This window comes from Pan troglodytes, chromosome 6, assembly GCF_028858775.2.
Source record: "Pan troglodytes isolate AG18354 chromosome 6, NHGRI_mPanTro3-v2.0_pri, whole genome shotgun sequence".
NCBI lineage: Eukaryota > Metazoa > Chordata > Mammalia > Primates > Hominidae > Pan > Pan troglodytes.
Genome location: NC_072404.2, coordinates 21,328,311 through 21,350,404, shown reverse-complemented (window position 1 = coordinate 21,350,404; position 22,094 = coordinate 21,328,311). Strand labels below are relative to the sequence as shown.

At 35.3% G+C, this 22,094-nt stretch overlaps 1 protein-coding gene across 2 annotated transcripts in view; it reads left to right on the top strand.

The window, feature by feature from the left end:
• The window catches only part of AGMO (alkylglycerol monooxygenase), a 404,065-nt gene that overhangs the window by 60,042 nt on the left and 321,929 nt on the right, over window positions 1-22,094 (top strand). For both annotated transcript variants that reach the window (XM_518978.9, XM_009452691.5), the window contains one exon: window positions 6,226-6,377. In XM_518978.9, coding sequence (XP_518978.4) covers window positions 6,226-6,377 — 152 coding nt within the window. The remainder of the gene's footprint in view (window positions 1-6,225; window positions 6,378-22,094) is intronic.

The window sequence follows — 22,094 nt, the reverse complement described above, 5'->3', positions numbered from 1 at the left end:
TCAATACCTAATTTATTGAGAGTTTTTAGCATGAAGGGTTGTTGAATTTTGTCAAAGGCTTTTCCTGCATCTATTGAGATAATCATGTGGTTTTTGTATTTGGCTCTGTTTATATGCTGGATTACATTTATTGATTTGCATATATTGAACCAGCCTTGCATCCCAGGGATGAAGCCCACTTGATCATGGTGGATAAACTTTTTGATGTGCTGCCGGATTCGTTTTGCCAGTATTTTATTGAGGATTTTTGCATCAATGTTCATCAAGGATATTGGTCTAAAATTCTCTTTTTTGGTTGTGTCTCTGCCCGGCTTTGGTATCAGAATGATGCTTGCCTCATAAAATGAGTTAGGGAGGATTCCCTCTTTTTCTATTGATTGGAATAGTTTCAGAAGGAATGGTACCAGTTCCTCCTTGTACCTCTGGTAGAATTCGGCTGTGAATCCATCTGGTCCTGGACTCTTTTTGGTTGGTAAACTATTGATTATTGCCACAATTTCAGCTCCTGTTATTGGTCTATTCAGAGATTCAACTTCTTCCTGGTTTAGTCTTGGGAGAGTGTATGTGTCGAGGAATTTATCCATTTCTTCTAGATTTTCTAGTTTATTTGCATAGAGGTGTTTGTAGTATTCTCTGATGGTAGTTTGTATTTCTGTGGGATGGGTGGTGATATCCCCTTTATCATTTTTTATAGTGTCTATTTGATTCTTCTCTCTTTTTTTCTTTATTAGTCTTGCTAGCAGTCTATCAGTTTTGTTGATCCTTTCAAAAAACCAGCTCCTGGATTCATTAATTTTTTGAAGGGTTTTTTGTGTGTCTATTTTCTTCAGTTCTGCTCTGATTTTAGTTATTTCTTGCTTTCTGCTAGCTTTTGAATGTGTTTGCTCTTGCTTTTCTAGTTCTTTTAATTGTGATGTTAGGGTGTCAATTTTGGATCTTTCCTGCTTTCTCTTGTGGGCATTTAGTGCTATAAATTTCCCTCTACACACTGCTTTGAATGCATCCCAGAGATTCTGGTATGTTGTGTCTTTGTTCTCGTTGGTTTCAAAGAACGTCTTTATTTCTGCCTTCATTTCGTTATGTATCCAGTAGTCATTCAGGAGCAGGTTGTTCAGTTTCCATGTAGTTGAGTGGTTTTGAGTGAGATTCTTAATCCTGAGTTCTAGTTTGATTGCACTGTGGTCTGAGAGATAGTTTGTTATAATCTCTGTTCTTTTACGTTTGCTGAGGAGAGCTTTACTTCCCAGTATGTGGTCAATTTTGGAATAGGTGTGGTGTGGTGCTGAAAAAATGTGTATTCTGTTGATTTGGGGTGGAGAGTTCTGTAGATGTCTATTAGGTCCGCTTGGTGCAGAGCTGAGTTCAATTCCTGGGTATCCTTGTTGACTTTCTGTCTCGTTGATCTGTCTAATGTTGACAGTGGGGTGTTAAAGTCTCCCATTATTAATGTGTGGGAGTCTAAGTCTCTTTGTAGGTCACTCAGGACTTGCTTTATGAATCTGGGTGCTCCTGTATTGGGTGCATATATATTTAGGATAGTTAGTTCTTCTTGTTGAATTAATCCCTTTACCATTATGTAATGGCCTTCTTTGTCTCTTTTGATCTTTGTTGGTTTCAAGTCTGTTTTATCAGAGACTAGGATTGCAACCCCTGCCTTTTTTTGTTTTCCATTTGCTTGGTAGATCTTCCTCCATCCTTTTATTTTGAGCCTATGTGTGTCTCTGCACGTGAGATGGGTTTCCTGAATACAGCACACTGATGGGTCTTGACTCTTTATCCAATTTGCCAGTCTGTGTCTTTTAATTGGAGCATTTAGTCCATTTACATTTAAAGTTAATATTGTTATGTGTGAATTTGATCCGGTCATTATGATGTTAGCTGGTTATTTTGCTCGTTAGTTGATGCAGTTTCTTCCTAGTCTCGATGGTCTTTACCTTTTGGCATGATTTTGCGGTGGCTGGTACCGGTTGTTCCTTTCCATGTTTAGCGCTTCCTTCAGGAGCTCTTTTAGGGCAGGCCTGGTGGTGACAAAATCTCTCAGCATTTGCTTGTCTGTAAAGTATTTTATTTCTCCTTCACTTATGAAGCTTAGTTTGGCTGGATATGAAATTCTGGGTTGAAAATTCTTTTCTTTAAGAATGTTGAATATTGGCCCCCACTCTCTTCTGGCTTGTAGGGTTTCTACCGAGAGATCCGCTGTTAGTCTGATGGGCTTCCCTTTGAGGGCAACCCGACCTTTCTCTCTGGCTGCCCTTAACATTTTTTCCTTCATTTCAACTTTGGTGAATCTGACAATTATGTGTCTTGGAGTTGCCCTTCTCGAGGAGTATCTTTGTGGCGTTCTCTGTATTTCCTGAAACTGAACGTTGGCCTGCCTTGCTAGATTGGGGAAGTTCTCCTGGATAATATCCTGCAGAATGTTTTCCAACTTGGTTCCATTCTCCCCATCACTTTCAGGTACACCAATCAGATGTAGATTTGGTCTTTTCACATAGTCCCATATTTCTTGGAGGCTTTGCTCATTTCTTTTTATTCTTTTTTCTCTAAACTTCCCTTCTTGCTTCATTTCATTCATTTCATCTTCCATTGCTGATAGCGTTTCTTCCAGTTGATCGCATCGGCTCCTGAGGCTTCTGCATTCTTCACGTAGTTCTCAAGCCTTGGTTTTCAGCTCCATCAGCTCCTTTAAGCACTTCTCTGTATTGGTTATTCTAGTTATACATTCTTCCAAATTTTTTTCAAAGTTTTCAACTTCTTTGCCTTTGGTTTGAATGTCCTCCCGTAGCTCAGAGTAATTTGATCGTCTGAAGCCTTCTTCTGTCAGCTCGTCAAAGTCATTCTCCATCCAGCTTTGTTCCATTGCTGGTGAGGAACTGCGTTCCTTTGGAGGAGGAGAGGTGCTCTGTGTTTTAGAGTTTCCAGTTTTTCTGTTCTGTGTTTTCCCCATCTTTGTGGTTTTATCTACTTTTGGTCTTTGATGATGGTGATGTACAGATGGGTTTTTGGTGTGGATGTCCTTTCTGTTTGTTAGTTTTCCTTCTAACAGACAGGACCCTCAGCTGCAGGTCTGTTGGAATACCCTGCCGTGTGAGGTGTCAGTGTGCCCCTGCTGGGGGGTGCCTCCCAGTTAGGCTGCTCGGGGGTCGGGGTCAGGGACCCACTTGAGGAGGCAGTCTGCCAGTTCTCAGATCTCCAGCTGCGTGCTGGGAGAACCACTGCTCTCTTCAAAGCTGTCAGACAGGGACATTTAAGTCTGCAGAGGTTACTGCTGTCTTTTTGTTTGTCTGTGCCCTGCCCCCAGAGGTGGAGCCTACAGAGGCAGGCAGGCCTCCTTGAGCTGTGGTGGGCTCCACCCAGTTCGAGCTTCCCGGCTGCTTTGTTTACCTAATCAAGCCTGGGCAATGGCGGGCGCCCCTCCCCCAGCCTTGCTGCCGCCTTGCAGTTTGATCTCAGACTGCTGTGCTAGCAATCAGCGAGATTCCGAGGGCGTAGGATCCTCCGAGCCAGGTGTGGGATATAGTCTCGTGGTGCGCCGTTTTTTAAGCCGGTCTGAAAAGCGTAATATTCGGGTCGGAGTGACCCGAGTTTTCCAGGTGCGTCCGTCACCCCTTTCTTTGACTGGGAAAGGGAACTCCCTGACCCCTTGCACTTCCCGAGTGAGGCAATGCCTCGCCCTGCTTCGGCTCGCGCACGGTGCGCGCACCCACTGACCTGGGCCCACTGTCTGGCACTCCCTAGTGAGATGAACCCGGTACCTCAGATGGAAATGCAGAAATCACCGTCTTCTGCGTGGCTCAGGCTGGGAGCTGTAGACCAGAGCTGTTCCTATTCGGCCATCTTGGCTCCCTGTTTTAATCTTTCTTCCAGATCAGTTTTTTCAAGGCAGAGGTTATCAACTGGGGAAAATTTTGCTCCCCAGGAAACACTTGGAAGTATCTGGAGACATTTTTGTAGTCATAGCTGAGGTGAGAAGGAGGGGTCCTAAATCTAGGTGCTAAACAACAGCAATGCTGGAATACATTCTATGATGCACAGGAAAGGCTCTTGAAACAAAAAATTACTTGGCCCAAATTGTAATAGTGTTAAGGTTAAGAATTCCTATTTTAGAGGAATTGTTATATTGAAGTATATGAAATTAATGTTATTTGCCATTTTTAACCTAAAACTTGAATTTTATGTGGGTAACCCTTACTAATGAACAATAGTGAGCAATTTTAAGATTTCATAGTTTCAGTAAACGTTTGCACCAAACAACCTCTTCCAACAGAATTATCCTGTCCAAATGTCAGCAGTGGCACTGTTGTGAAGCCCTCATCTAAACATGCAAAAGTAACCAACAAAGCTAACAAGATTTACAGTAGAATTTGTTCTCACCCCCTACTTTGACTAGCATACCTTCATAAAAATTTGGAAGGCAGGTTTTAAGTGTTCATTTCATAGATTCCTTGGAGTTTCCACAACACTTTGGGAACCCTTGGCTCATGGCTTGTCCTGCCCCAGGAGGGACCTCACACACCTGTGTGTGGACATCCCAGACCTCTAGCCCCAGCTCTGTCTACATGCCCCAAAATAGCCACCCTTGGCCACTCTGTCAGATTGAGGGGTTTGGACACCTGCAGAGATCTGCCCTCAGGAAGAACGGCTCAGCAAAGAGGCCCATGCAAGGCCCACAAGCAGGCTCAGGGCCACTGCAGCAATGGATTCTAGAGTATTCAGAGTATTGCTCAGATTGGCAATGTGGTATGGGTACAGGATGAGTCCTTTGGGTCAAGGACTTGAACTCACGGACAAAACTGCTTCTTCCAACCATGTAATCTCAAATTGGAGATTGAGTTTTTTAATGTGTGGTGATGTGTACTCCTGTTCAAAATTGTGAGCATTTGGCATTTCTCTGAGTTACATATATTAATGCTGTTATAAGACAGTCTAGTGTTTTATTTTACAGATTAAATAATAATACTTTGAAATATTAAAGTATGAGAGGTTATTTTAAAGATATTAAATCACAGTTAAAGTCATACAATAATTAAATTCAAGAATAAAATTAAAGGGCTGGATCTTTAAAAGACCCAGTAAAATGCTAATTCACAGAAACTGACTCTGTAAAGGGAAATACTGTAAAAATAAAAAATTTTGGTAGTATAATAATCTGCACCACTTCTTCCACTTTTATCTAAAATTAGAATAGTTAAGAAGTTTCTCAGAATTTTCAGCACCAAACTTGTTGATGACTTATAAATATATCTTTATTAACCAAAATGATTAAATCATTTTATATTTAATAATAAATATAGAAGGAAAAGTCAACTCAATCAAATTGATAAAAGTGACAAAACAAAACATCTAGAAGCTAATCTTAAATTTGATCATATAAAACTTGAAAGAAAGAATAATATACTTTCTAAAATTGAAGTACATTTTATAGGTTTTTAAAAGTTACTGAAAATTTGTGGAAGCTTGATAAATAGATGGCAAGATATATTCTAGCGTCTGAGTTTTAGAAACAATTATTTTAATTTGGTTTGTATACCTTACTTCGAAGGAAATATTTTTCCTAATATTATGAAAACCCTAGTTTATATTACTTATAAGAAATGTTGAAATGCTCTGAGTATCTAATACCTGATGATAAGTATAATACATATGTGTGTGCATGTGTATGTGTGAAAGAGAAAATAAAAAGGAAGGAGGAAGAAGAGAAGAGAGAATAGATTTAGACAGAAGCAACTTTAACCTAAAGGCAAATTTTATGGGATCAAAATATTTGAATGCAGTAGGCAATTTGCAGCACCCTTTAAAATATGGGCATGTATAATTTTCTGCCTTTTAAATTCCCTTTATAAAGAATTCTTAATATGTACTTCAATAAGATTTAGAAATGACAATCACAGAAATTAAGTTTTAGTCTTGTCCTATTTATGTTGTATGGGTTCCATGAAAAATATTTTAAGAGACATAAAAAATGGCCTTTTAAATTTCATGAAATTGAGAGCACAAACAGCTGGCATCCATGATGCCTATGAAATAAAATAAAGCTTCCTGTGAATGATTGTGATACCAAGGAATTTGAGCCTTTAAAAGGAATGACAGAGAAGACACAAAGTAGAAGAAACAGTTTCATTTTTTTATATGAAGATATTAATTTTAAATGTTATCTAAAACATTTTAGCATAGTTTTTTTTCTAAAATGTGATGTAATCACTGATTGTGAATTTTATCTTCCAGTCTGTTTTTCAGGAGCATTGAACTGACCAGTTATATTTATATCTGGGAGAACTACAGGCTGTTCAATTTGCCTTGGGATTCTCCATGGACTTGGTATTCAGCCTTCTTAGGAGTTGACTTTGGCTACTACTGGTTCCATCGTATGGCTCATGGTAAGCTGCAAATGAGGACTTTTTGTTAACTTATGTTGAACTGTGTTTGGTACATAGTAATATTCAGTAAACATTTATTGAATGGATAAATACAGGAATAAAATCGTATATTTTACAGGATATGAAAATTAATAATGAAGGTTTACTTTGCAATTTAAGTGGAGAAAATCTGAAGCCATATTTAAAAAATGATATGAAATTATTGGAAGTACATTTTTTTCGCTTCTAATTTTAAAAAAGATTAGAAAGTGGTGGCTATAGCATTGTATTTTTATTATTTGCCATTTGGTTTTTAATGAAAATTTTCATTTTTATGGGGATATTTATTAGTCAGAACCCAAACAAGGTCCTAACATTTGGCTGTTGGGATAAAAGGTTTTTTTGTTTGTGTTTAATTTTTTATTGCAATAGGTTTTTGGGCAACAAGTGGTGTTTGGTTACATGAATAAGTTCTTCAGTTTTCATTTCCGAGATTGTGGTGCACCTATGACCCGAGCATTGTACCCTGTACCCATTGTGTAATCTTTTATCCCTTGCCACCCCCACCCTCTCCCCCGAGTCTCTAAAGTCCAATGTATCATTCTTATGCCTTTGTGTCCTCTTAGCTTAGCTCCCACATATGAGTGAGAACATATGATGTTTGCTTTTCCATTCCTGAGTTAGTTCACTTAGAATAATAGTTTCCAATTCCATCTGGGTTGCTGCAAATGCCATTATTTCATTCCTTTTTATGGCTGAGGAGTATTCCATGCTAAATATATACCACATTTTCTTTATCTGCTCATTTCTTGATGGGCATTTGGGCTGGTTCCATATTTTTGCGGTGAAAAGGGAACACTTTTATACTGTTGGTAGGAAGGTAAACTAGTACAATGACTATGGAAAACAGTGTGGAGATTCCTTAAAGAAGGAAAAGTACATCCACTACTGTTTGATCTGGCATTTCCAGTGGGATTGCCGGATCAAATGGTGGATCTACTTTTCCTTCTTTACGCGGAGGAAAAGAAATCATTATATGAAAAAGATACTTGCACATGCATGTTTATAGCAGTATTGCATTTTAATATACTGCCTTCCATTATTGTTATTATGATATGCTTGATAGGGTCTAAAAACATACACAATATCAAACTTCACAGCACAATTATTGAGGGTCATTCAGAAGGACCCTGCAACAGTGTGGAATTCTAAGTAATGTGTTCCATTATAGTAAGTTTAATTCAATTTGTTGGCAGTACTTCCACATTACAAATGAAAATGCAATCAGCTAGGCACTGACCATATGCACTTTTCTGTTACCATAGTTTTGCAAAATGTCTCATCTGCAAAAGCCCTCTTACTGCACTGGTTCACTGAATTTGCTTTTTGGGATTCTTGGCTGCACTTCCCAAGAAATGTTTTGTTATAGAAAGGGAAATGGAAGAATGAGGAACAAATCTAAGTCTGAACCTCTGCAGGGATAAGTAGGGGCTGAGGAATGATTGTAGAGCTAAGGTGAGCAAGTGGTCTCTGAGGAGAAAAAAGCATGCCAAAGTATTTCTGAAGTTCTAATCTTGAAAAACTACTGAAGAGCACAACTCAGGATTTCAGTGGGTGGTTGGTTGAGTGGGTGGGGAGGAAGGAAGGAAGAGGAAGGAACCTGGAATAATAATAATAAATAGATGGCAGATGGACAGAAGAGACCAGAGATCAGGGTGAATAACTGAGCTATCTGTGTAGGAGTAAGTGTGACCAAATATCCTTCCCAAGCAAGGATGAAGGAAATAGGAGTAGCATGGATTTGTGTTATGCTCAAGGCTGTTAAAATTTAAATATAGCATCGTTTATGTTAACCACCTTAAACATGTGCACTTAATGAAACTCTATGAAGGCTTAATTTATTAGAACAATTTGAAGTGAATATATAAGTTAGAAAAAGTTATTAATTTTGTGCGTGATAACCTTTGTCTTTGACACATAATAGGTCAGTTCCTGACACTATTTCCTCATATGTAAATGCAAAGGCTACTCCAAAATCAAACATGATTAAGAATAAGTATGTTTTACATAATAACACGTTTATGTTTTATTTCAAACTGGTAGTTTTCTCCCTAAAATAAACTCATCGGCAATCTTCCTCATTTTCTATGCAACAAAGGGGTGTTGCAGAAAGCATTTATATTGTACTATATTACATACTTTCAAGAACCTTCCTCATGCCACACTACCCAACACGGATGTGTTTATTTGGGAAATCTGCAAATATGTTTACTCCTGGAAAGCCCATTATAACAGGAAACAAAGAATCAACAAAATATTACCAATATAAAACTCTTAAAATTATGTTGATTATAAGTGTTCTCAGTTGGGAAGAGCAATAAAGTAAAATAACATATTAAAAATGTGGCATCAAGGCTATTTAAAGTATGCTTCTCATTAGAAATTTTGAACTGAATCCAGTAAAAAAGGCAGGCATTAAAAAAATTTTGAAAACCTTCTGGAAAAACATTCACAACCTTCAGGCTATGGAGCCAAACCGTAAGTTCAAAGACTTTTGACTTGTAATGGAAAGCTAGTAGGAAAAAAGTAATTTATTTAAATGTATCAACCTTCAACATAATGCTTAATTTTTAAATTTTATTTGTAAATAATACTGTAAAATATTAAAATGGGTTTTTAGAAATCAAGACACACACAGGGCGAAAAAAAACCCCATATAATATCAAATTTCTTGAGCCTCTTGGATTACTGTCAAAATTGAATAACTGGTCAGATTTATTTAACTGAAAAGTTTCAATAATTCCAAAATACGTATGTCATCTTAAAATATAGTAAGAAAAAAATCAAATCCTACTTTTTCTATTCAATGTATTACTTTCCTTTCACTACTTCAAAATGATACAGCAAAAACATATTTCACATTTGTTAGTATGTTAAATGCTGTGAGTTTTGAAGAAACAATATATTATGTATTTAAAATTTTGTCTTTACATGTATTTAAATTGCTTCCTTAGGATTCCAAATCATTGCTAGATTTGTTGTTGTTGTCATTTGTTTGTGTTGCATATATGTCGCATTTTCTCACAGTTATGGGACAGTTAGCAGAAAACAGTTTATTCTCAACATTTGAATTCCATCTCTGTCACTATGCCAAGATATTGAAGTTCTGTATGCTCTTTATATACTTTTTTCTTCCTCTGGAATGAAAAAGAAATTGCTAATTATGGTCAAATTACACCAAGCAAAGGCAATACAATAGTTCTATTATAGACAGCTTTGATGATTTTAGAAAAATATATAGAAGGATACATAGTTCTTAAATTTAAAAAGTAGCTTTGTGCATTCTTTTCCTCCACATAAAAATAGTGCATTAGGCTGGACGCAGTGGCTCATGCCTGTAATCCCAGCACTTTGGGAGGCTGAGGCTGGCGGATCATGAGGTCAGGAGTTCGAGACCAGCCTGACCAACATGGTGAAACCTCGTCTCTACTAAAAATACAAAAATTAGCAGGTGTGGTGGCCCACGCCTGTAATCACAGCTACTCAGGAGGCTGAGGCAGGAGAATTGCTTGAACCCGGGAGCCGGAGGTTGCAGTGAGCCAAGACCGTTCCACTGCACTCCAGCCTGGGGTGACAGAGCGAGACCCTGTCTCAAAAAAACCCCACAAAAACAAACAAACAAACAAACAAACAAAAAAACAACTGGTATATTATTTTTCTTTGTACATTTTATTAGTTACACTAAACATGTAAGAAAACAGGTAAAGATTTTCAAGGAAACATTTTTAAAAGCTGATAATTACTGCTTGGGAGGAACAAGAATGAGACCTTCAGGGTCCTGATAATAAGCTCTATCTTGCCTTGGGTGCTATTTACATGAGTGCATATATTTGTAAAAATTCATTGAGTTAGTTGTACACTTAAAATTTATACATTTTCTATATATATACTTTTATAGAAAGTTAAATTCATAAATAATGTCACCAATGTAATTTCTTGGTTTATAGTTCTAAGGCAGAATGCTATAGTATATAAACAAATTTAGAAAAACAATACAAGAGGTTATGATTTGTGACTCTATGTATAAATATGTGACCTTATACAGTTTTTAACTGTATCAGTGTCAACCAAGTATGGGGAAGGGCCAGCATGCCAGTTATTAATTTATTGCCTCTCTTATCCAAATCTTTTCTTCTTTGCCCTTCCTTCTATTGTCAGAGCTGCATGCTGTAGACATTTCTCTTTTGCCAGCTGACTTGATGCTAGACTTTGCCAATTTAAGGGGCTGGAGGGACACTGCAAAGCCAGAACATGAGAAAGAGACCTTGCCTCCATTTTCCGGCGTGCTCTTTTCTATCTGGCACTTGGAGGTTTGGTATATGAGGGATGTGGTACTCTTCACCTCTTGCTCAGCTGTAGTCTACACCCTCTGGCAAGATTCTCTGCCATTCAGGGGGCCACACCAAAAAACTAGCTGTAGCCCATACACTCTGGGATCTTTATACTCTATTTAGTAAGTTTCTCTGTCACCAACAGAGTTCCAGTGGTAGCCACAACCTCTCCAGAGATGTCTGAGTCTTAGACCTGGGGGTGGTGTGAGTGTATGAGTACATGTGTGGGACTCTTCTAAAGGTATAAGTACCTGCTTGGTTCTCTCTCCCTCAGTTCTATAGGCAGTAGCTGCATTCTTTGGTTGCTACTTCTGTAACATTGAATTCCTCCCTCCTTACCTCTTTAGTAGTTCACTTCCTCTTTACCTGTTAATAATTCCTTATATTAAGTTTTCCTTATTCAAGTTACTAATGTGGTTTCTGTCTCCTGATTGGACCCTGACTGATACAGGCAGCCTCGTCATATATTACATAGAATAACAAATTAGGGTTTTCATATGAAAAAAGCTCAACATCACTAATCATTACAGAAATGAAAATCAAAACCACAGTAAGATACCTTCTTACACTAGTCAGAATGACTATTATTAAAAAGTCAAAAAATAACAGATGCTGGTGAGGTTGCAGAAAAAAAAGGAATGCTTATACACTGTTGGTGGGAGTGCAAGTTAGTTCAGACATTGTGTAAAGCAGTTTGGCAATTCCTCAAATAACTTAGAGTTACCATTTGACACAGCAATCCAGTTATTGAGTATATGCCCAAAGGAATATAAATTGTTCTATTATAAAGACACATGCATGTGTATGTTCAATGCAGCACTATTCACAATAGCAAAGACATGGAATAAATATAAATGCCCACCAATGGTAGACTGGATAAAGAAAATGTGGTATATATACACTATGGAATACTATGCAGTCATAAAAAAGAAAGAGATCATGTCCTTTGCAGCAACATGGATAGAGTTGGAGGACATTATCCTAAACAAACTAAGGAAGAGAAAACCACATACCACATGTTCTCACTTTTAAGTGGGAGCTATACAACGAGAACACATGGATGCTAGGAGAGGAGCACAGACACTGCAGCCAACTTGAGGGTGGCGGGTGGGAGAAGGGAGAAAATCAGAAAAAAATACCTATCAGGTGCTATGCTTATTACCCAGGTGGTGAAATTATCTGTACACCAAATCTCATGACACACAGTTTACCTAGAACAAATCTGCACATGTGCCCCTGAACCTAAAAGTTAAAAAAAAATAAAATTAATAATAATCATAAAAATTAAAACAAGAATTTACCCAGTTGCACCTTTTACTATTATATTTCATTCTGAGGCATTGATTATATAATGAGGCTACAAAATTTTGTTTAGTCCTGAAAGCAGGATCATCATCCAAAACTGTTGTGATAAGCAATCCATAATATCCCCTCAAACTGTAACTTTTTTTCCTCAACACATTGCTTAATTCATTTTAAAATTCCTCTCATTCTGTATGTAAACAAGGTAGTGATCACAATTTTTGTGTAGTTACAAATATTTATTCCCACAACTTCATTTTGATTAAGTGAACCCCTGTATACAACTCTTAAATTTAAAGTTATTCATTGCTTTCTGACTTTAGAAGTTGAAGTTAGATTATCCTAATTTCAATCACAGTTTAAAAAAGAAAATAAACAGATGTATTGCTGAGAAATTATTTTAATTTGTGAAGGTGCCAGGATTGTGGTCTGCACTGATGAATAGATTACTTACATTCTTCTGTACTTGTGTTTCTTTTTTGATACCAGAATATACCTAAGATTTTTGTAACTCTTTGCTATACATTATGACATTCTTTATTTTAAAAATACACTATGGAAGGTATGCTGGCTCATACCTGTAATCTCAGCACTCTCAGCGCCTAGGGAGACCAAGGCAGGAGGATAGTTTGAGGCTAGGAGTTTCAAGACCAACCTGGACAACATGGAGAGACTTCGTCTTTACAAAACATTAAAAAATTAGCTGGGTGTGGTGGCACGTGCCTACAATTCTAGCTGCTCAGAAGGCTGAGGCAGTAAGATCACCTGAGCCCAGGAATTTTAGGCTCCAGTGAGCTATGATTGTGCCACTGTACTCCAGCATGAGTGTCAGAGTGAGACCTTGTCTGTAATAATAATAATAATAATAATAATAATACATTGTGATTGTATTCTTAGTGGATCACTTGGGGTAAACTCCACCTTGTATTTGCCTGAGTTACTACCATTTTTCTTGTCTTCTCTCATGATCCCTTACTTTTCCTCAGTCCTTGAAGTGGGATTATTTAGCACCTCTATGAGAGAAGCCTTGGAATTCCCATCAACAACTTGCCTATGCCTTTTAGTTTCTTATCATTACTTTCAACCAAAAAATATGGCACCTATGTTAACCATTTTCCTCTGAGTTTATTTCAGTGACAGGCGCCATCCCATGTCAAATGTTAAACATTTGTCCGTCGAAGCACTTAAAATATGTATGAACTGGAAAGGTCACCATTATTTCCCCTCAAAATGCCTGGTTTGAGGGGTCGTTCTCGGAGAAATAGCATATTCTTATCAATTGCAACTGTAGTCATTTTGAAAGACACAGACTAACTTTGCTTTGGTGTTCTGAGATTCCATATGTAGATAATGTATAGAAAGTAGATTTGAAAAAGAGATTATGGCTATTATCAAGGGATTGTAAGCATAAATTCATTGAATTATTAAACAGGGAAGTCATAAACAAAAATAAAATATAGGGATGCCAGGAATCTCCATCAGTCTATTTTTGAACATTGATTGTAAAGTATAGAAATATTTCCAGGAATAATTAGGAGAACCGAGGGCGGCTGTGCAATATTTTCGAGAAATTTAATTAAAGGCTGTGAAATGAGTAATCAAAATTAAATCAGAAGGCATAAATGGAGTAAAGATTATAAACTTTAACTTACTTATGATTTTTTTAGGGACACAAAATATGCCGTGTTTTTCTTTTAGTCTTAGAACGTAATGTATTTAACTCTTTTATAGCAGAAAAAGCATTAAAATTTGAATCAAAAGATCTAGGTGTGCACCACCGTGCAACTGCTTACCACACACATAACCTTGGGATTAACCACTCTGAGATAGATTTTACGTATTTTACTCATCTTCTAGCTTTGTGAAACAATTCTAATGAAAATGCTTTGAAAGTCCAGGAACCAAGTATAGATGAGTGAATGAATAAATAAGCCAATTCAAATAAAGTAAGATGGAGGGTTATGTGAAGGTTTAGGGATGTTTCAAATGGGAACAGGAGGGAAAACACTTAAGTTTGAAGTAGACTTTAGGATTGTTTTGGAACAATATGCAGTTAAATATGATCTGGAAAAAACAGGTTTTGTCCCAAGTAATTTTATTCAGAAAAAGAATTTGGAAGTCTCTTTCACTAAATATGCATGATGCATTAGCACACAAAATATTTGAATACAGCCATTTTAGACCAAAAAAAAAAAGTCAAATCAAGTGGAATTCTATCCACTTTCATTTATTGAACAAGTATAATTATGACTAAATTTAGTGTTACCATATAAAATAGCATAATGAAAGACGGCTGTGTGAATTACTAAAAGGGTACATTAAGATTTTTGCGGTAATCATCAGCTTAGATATTTATTTCTATAGCTATTGACTTCACTTATGCATTTATTTGTGAATAAATGAATTAATACATTTACTTATGTATTAATTTTTTCAAAAAATATTTGAGACCACTTATCATGTACCAACCCTATACTAAGTACCTGAGATACTTGCTTAATAACAGGTATGGTCACTGATTGTTTATTCTATTGTGAATCAGAGACATCAACAACTAATTACAATAATAATAGGGGCAGGTTCTAAAATTGATAAATAAACTGTCCTCTCATTGCCATTAATTCTGAAATTTACAAATTTCTGAAAAGTCTATAGTTGTATGCATAAACATCAAATGGGATTCTGTTAAAATTCTTATTTCTGAAATGATGATGCTAGTAAAAGTACTAATAGTAATATAGAAAATTAAATTTCAAGTATCATTGAAGGGCTTTGGAGAAGCGACAAGTATAGTGGTAAAAAAAGTAGATTCTGGAGCCAAGTTCCCTGAGTTCAACTCTTTGTACTGACACTTATTAACTGAGATTTGAGCCGTTTCATCTATGTCTTAGTTTCTTCATCTATAAAATGGGAATAATAATGGTAATAGTATACATCTCATAAGATTTTCATAAAGCTTAAATGAGTAAAACTTAGGGGAGTGACTGTCAGATAGTTAATACTATTTAAATATTACCACTGTTATTGAATACATGTTTTTTATATTGTTAGGTACTAGACTAAGTGTTTTGTGTTAATAACACAGCATATTATATTATTTAATTCCCAGAATAACTCTATAAAGTAGGCACTCAGTCGTTCATGAGACATTAACTGAGTACCCACTGTATATTATAAAGCCTCCTAATTGCTAGGACTATAACAGTGAACAAATAAAAGTTGCTGCCCTACCTTGTATTTGATAGCACACCTGGGAGCTTATAGTTAATAATAATTTAATTATTCACTTGAAAATAACTAAAAGAGTATAACTGAATTGTTTGTAGCCTAAAGGATAAATATGTGTAGTGATGGATATCCAATTTTTTATGATGTGACTGTTACACATTGCATGCCTGCACCAAAATATCTCATGTACCCCATAAATATATACACCTACTATGTACCCACAAAAATTAAAATATTTTTTTAAAGTTGTTACCCTTTGGGTGCTTACATCCTAACGAGGGAAGAAAGTCCAGATATAAAATGTATCCTATGTAATATGCCAGGTAATGAGGCATGCTGTGGAATACAGAGTGATGGACCCAACAGTCAGGTAAGTTCAAATGCCAAAGTGATTAGTTTGAAATGCATAATTTTTGTTGAGTTTGACTAATTTCCTAAACTGTTATTATATTTGTTCAAAACCAAACAATTTTCTTATTTTAACTTCATTTTGTAATGTACTTCTTGAATTCCGATTCTTTTATTCCAAAGGTAAAAAGAAAAAGTATGCCCCCCCATTCCTAGAAAAATAGGAATAACTTATTTTTCTTATTCCAAAGCATATGTCTAAGAAATAAATTGCAGAAAAAAGCACAGGTGAGCAAAAGATAGAAGATGAAATGTTCATCTAAATCCATCCCCGAGAGACAGGCTCTGTAAATAGAGAGTAAGATAATAGACCCTGGAACCAAACTGCCTGGATTCAAATTCTATTGCTACCACTTTTTAACTGTGTAATATTAAGCAAGTTATGCCACTTCTTTGTGTTTCCTTATCTGTAGATGCAAATAACAAAAGTATAATTTTCACAGACTACTTGAGAAGTTTAAATGAGTAAAAATGGACAAAACACTTAAGGTGCAGTCTGATACATAAGTAAAAAAGTTATGAATTCATATGTTGTCTGACCTGTTTATGTAATGTATTATATATAATGCAATAATATAAATATTACTATGTTTTCTCTAAATAATATTAAAATACATTGGTAGTTATAAGAATTCCCTTACCAAAATTCAGGGTTAAATTTACTTATCCTCATACAAACTTAATTTTTTTCTCACTGTTAGCTGGGGATAATAATACTTCATAAAGGACCTTATAAAGATATAATATATTTGTGTATATGTACAAATGTATCATATAACATAATCCAAAGCTAGGGAAACTTGGTTGTATAAAGAATGTCATATTGATTTCTATTTATCAAATTGTAATGGAATTATCTTTGTCTTTAATAAGATGCCTCTATAGGAAAATGAACATTTTAGTTGTCACAGAGACCATTGACAGTCTGTGTTTTAGATTTATACTGAAGTTAGACATGATACTAATGATCTCTTCCTAGATGAATAGTTGTCAACTGTAATAAACAAAATTATATTTTGCTTTTATAAAGAAAGTCTCTTTTCCGCAAGTGAATATCATGGAATTTGATTTCTTTCTAGTAAATCAAACTTATCCGTATTCCCTTTTTCTTTCAACACTTGAAGTTTTTATTTTGCTATTTTAAAGATTTACATGAAAGGTTTTAAAAGAAATAAAATCCATTAGAATGTGTACATTTTGCCTATATTTTAAAATGTCTTTTGTTGTCCTTTCATCTTAATTAAATATTAATTTGTTAAAATATGCTTTTCCAGCTAAGAGATTGAAATGTCTTTTCCAGAACCTAGGAAATGACTTGAAAAAAATTGCTAAAACAGATTTGTTCTTTCTTCTCTTACGCTAATGGGTAATTTGATTTTGTTCTTTTTTTTTACAATCGAAGCCTCATACTTCTTAAAATAGCTTCTAAAATGTAACTTTGTGCCATAAGTATGTGTCCTAAAGTATGTATAGTATATAGTTTTATTCTCTCGAAATCTGCAAATCTTGGTAATAAAATACCCCCACCATTGTAAATTATCACAATATATAGCTTGTGCTACATCATCTTTTAAAACAAATTTTTAATGCCAGCTCTGTGTTTTGGAACTGTTTGAAGAATGAAGAAGACACATTTTCTATGTGAAGTGCTTATACTGTGAGTTAAACAAACAGAACAGAAGAGCCCCGGAAAAATACACCAGATGTGCAGGTGGTAGTTAAATCAACAAGAAATCTGATTTCATCAGTATTAGATTTCATTAGCGGTGATCTTTTCTTCTTTAGAAATATAGGAATATAGTGGAAAAATAAGTCATTATGCAGAATCTGATGGCTCCCACCATGGTGAAAATACTGCTCAGGAAAAAATCTGACTCTAAGTAAAAGGACAAAGTGAATTGCACGTAAAGCATAAAACCAAATGAGTAGGAAGAGAAAACAAAGAATGTAAACGAGGTTGAGTAGAGGATATTTGAGTGGAGGCAGTGATATACAAATCATATTTATAGCAAAGATCTGTAAAACAAATTTAAAAATTTTACTAAAAATGAATAGTACAGGCAACTATAATTTAATAAAACCAGATAACTATATAGGTACATTGTTACTGTCATAGATTAATATTTTGACTAAATAAATATCATAAGAAAAATGGCAAATGAAAATGCAACAAACACCATTATTAATCCCAAGAAAATAGATGGATGAATAAGAGAATGGAGATAAATAAGAATAGATACATAACCACAGCATAACAGGAACTCTTTGGAATGGCAATATGTATTACTTAGATCTTAAGTACCAAGTATCTTTTTAGTGACTCTAAATACATATTTCCATGTGTATAAAAACGAAAAACTGAAACAGAAAGTACTTAAGGATATTACTCTGAGAAGTATTGCCAAAATCTTGTGGGTGAAAGATGAGCACTGAATTTCACTAAAGTTGTAAGGAAGATTTTTTGTTTGTTTTGTTTTGTCTTTTGAGACAGGGTTTTGCTCTGTCACCCAGGCTGGAGTGCAGTGGCATGATCTTGGCTCATTGCAACCTCCACTTCTTGGGCTCAAGCCATCCTACCACCTCAGCCTCCTGAGTAGCTGTGTCTGTAGGCACATGCCACCATTCTCGGCTAATTTTTAAATTTTTTGTAGAGATGGGGTCTCACTTCATTGTCCAGGCTGTTCTTGAACCTCTGGGCTTAAGACATCCTCTCACCTCGGCCTCCCAAAGTGCTGAGATTATAGGCATGAACCACCACACCCAGCCTAGGAAGATGTTTTATAGTTGACAAGATGCTCTCTTGCTATTTTTCAAATCCTAAAGAACTCAAGATTTTGAATCTTCTTCACTGGAATCAGCCACAGCAAAACAAAATATGTGTGTCAGTCCTACTAGTCATTGAAAACCTGTCATTTTATTAAATATTATTAACAATTAATTAGTATTTACTAGGTTCTTACTAGGTATTCCTAAGGGATTCTCATATATGTTTCATCTTTAATTAAAACAATAACTAACTTGATGATGTCTATCTTTGACAAAAGAGGAAACCAAAACAAAGCAAATTTAAGCAACTTGCCCAACTCTCAGAGCTAATGCACCAGAGCCTTAATACATTGGCCCAAGGCCATTAATCTCAGAGCCTATGGGCTTTGCCGTTTCTTGACCCTACTAATAAAATTAAAAATTTTCATTAAATGCAACACACACTAATATCAACACCAATCCTATCTATTTTAGATCATGTTGACATATATAAATCACCAACTATTTTGGTAGAAAACAAAAATTATATTTAATGATTTGGTTGTTAAGGTTTTCAAAACATTTACTGAAGCATTAACCTACACTAGGATAGATGAAGTGATGCTTCCTCTGCTTCACTCAACATGCAATATTGCAGTCATATTATAGTTCTCTCAATCCATTATTGTAGCATTTGCTAGATGTTTGACTTGTGCAGTAGCTGCACATTAGAAGCATACTGAAAGCTTTAAAAGCTATTGGACCAGGGGTGGTGGCTCAGGCTTGTAATTCCAGAACTCTGGGAGGCCAAGGCAGGCAGATGACTTGAGGTCAAGAGTTCGAGACCAGCTTGGCCAATATGGAGAAACCCTGTCTCTACTAAGAAGACAAAAATTAGCTGGGCATGGTGGTGGGCACCTGTAATCCTATAATCCCAGCTACTTGGATGGCTGAGGTGTGAGAATCGCTTGAACAGCAGCAAGGTGGGGAGCCAGAGGGTGCGATGAGCCTAGATCATACTACTGCACTCCCGCCTGGGCAATAGAGTGAGACTCCCTCTAAAAAAAAAAAAAAAAAAATATATATATATATATATATGTTTTCTATATATATAGAATATATATGTAGAATATATATGTAGAATGTATATGTAGAATATATATGTAGAATATATATAGAGAATATATGTAGAATATATAGAATATATATGTAGAATATATAGAATATATATGTAGAATATATATAGAATATATATAGAATATATATATAGAGTATATATAGAATATATATGTAGAATATATATAGAATATATGTAGAATATATATAGAATATATATATAGAATATATATATTGAATATATATATAGAATATATATAGAATATAGAATATATATATAGAATATATATAGAATATAGAATATATATAGAATATATATATGGAATATATATATAGAATATATATAGAATATAGAATATATATAGAATATACATAGAATATACATATAGAATATACATATAAAATATATATAGAATATATGTATAGAATATATATGTATTCGAAAAAGAGCGAAACTCCGTCTCAAAATAAATAAATAAATAAAAATGGTCTGTATTCCAGTCATCTGATTGTTCCTCCTAGTACTGCTTAATGTTTCCCTCTGTCTTCTGAACTCTCTGCAAACTGGATGTCAGTTTCAGACTCTGGATTGATTAGATTGAGGTTAAATATTTTTTGGCAAAAAAAGTTCATAAACGATGTTAGGTACTTCAGATCAGGATTACCACAAGACAGGATGCCTTATGTATAATATATAATATTATGTATGGTAACACAAGTGTACTTTGAAGATGTTGTGGGTTAGGCTCCATACCAGCATGATAAAGTGAATATCGCAATAAAGAAACTCACACCAATTTTTTTTGTTTCCTAGAGCATATAAAATTTATGCTTATACTAATACTACCCTGTCATTTACTAAGTGTGCAATTGCATTATATCTATAAAAACAATATATATACTTTAATCACAAATCACTTTTTTTGCTAAAAATGCTAATGATCATCAGGGCCTTCAATAAATCATATCCATCCATCAGATGAATCACTATCTATAGCAATGGTAGCCTTACAAAATGCATTTATTAAATAGTAAGGTGGAAAGTTGAAATTACTCCTTGATCCATATGCTGCAGAATGGATATTTTGTTAGCAGGCATCAAAACATTGATTTCCTTGTACATCTTCATCAGAGCTCATGGGAGACCATGTACGTTGACAAGAAGCAGTAATACTTTGAAAGAATTCTTTTTTTTTTCAGAGCAATACATCTCAATACTAAGCTTAAAATAGTCAGCAAACCATGCTGTAAACAGATGTGCTGTAATCCAGGCTTTGTTTTTCCATTTCTAGAGCACAGGCAGAGTACATTTAGCATAATTCTTAAGAGCCCTGCAATATTTGGAATGGTAAATGGCTTCATCTTAAAGCCACCACCTGTATTAGCCCCAAACAAGAGAGTCAGCCTGTTCTTTGAAGCTTTCAAACTTCTAACTATGAAAATTGTAGATTGCATCTTCTTCCAATATATGGCTATTTAGTCTACAATGAAAATCTATTGTTTAGTGCAGCCACCTTGAATGGTCTTAGCTAGATCTTCTGGGTAACTTACTGTAGCTTCCAGATCAACACTTGTTGGTTTGTCTTGTGCTTTTATTTTATGAAGATGGCTTCTTTCCTTAAACCTCATGAACCAACCTCTGCTAACTTCAAACTTTACTTCAGCAGCTCCCTTACCCCTTTCATCCCTGATAAAATTGAAGAGACTTAGGGTCTTGCTCTGGATTAGGCTTTGGCCTAAAGGAAATTGTGGCTAGTTTGATCTTCTATCCAGAACACTAAAACTTGTTTCAAATCAGCAATGAGGCTGTTTTGCTTTCTTATCATTCATATGTTCACTGGACTAGAACTTTTAATTTTCTTCAAGAACTTCTTTGCTGGATATCCACTACTTGGCTGCTTTCCACAAGAGGTCTAGCTTTTAATCTTATCTCAGGTTTTAACTTACCTTCCTTCTTAAGCTTAATCATTTCTAGCTTTTAATTTAAAGTGAGAGATATGTGAAACTTTTTTTGTTACTTGAACACTTAGAGGTGATTGTAGGGTTATTAATTGGCTTAATTTCTATATTGCTGTGTCTCAGAGAACAGGGAGGCACAATGAGAGAGAGAAAGACAGGGGAACTGCAGGTAAGTGGAGTACTCAGAACACACACAACATTTATCCATTAACTTAATGGCAACATAGAGAGATCCCTAAAACAATTGTAATAGCAACTGGTCATAGGTCACCATTACAGATACAATAATAATGAAAAAGTTTGAAATATTGTGTGAATTACCAATGTGTGATACAGAGACACAAAGTGAGCACATGCTGTTGGAAAAATGGTGGTGATAAAATTGCTAGACACAAGGTTGCCACAAACCTTCAATTTGCAAAAAATGCAATATCTGCAAAGCCCAATAAAGTGTAGCACAGTAAACTGAGGTATGCTTGTGTTAATGGAAAAAAGCAAGCTCTGTAAAACATTTAAAAGAGGTTTATTCTGAGCCAATATGAGTGACCATGGCTCAGGAAAACACAAACCCAAGAAGGCTTAAGTGGTC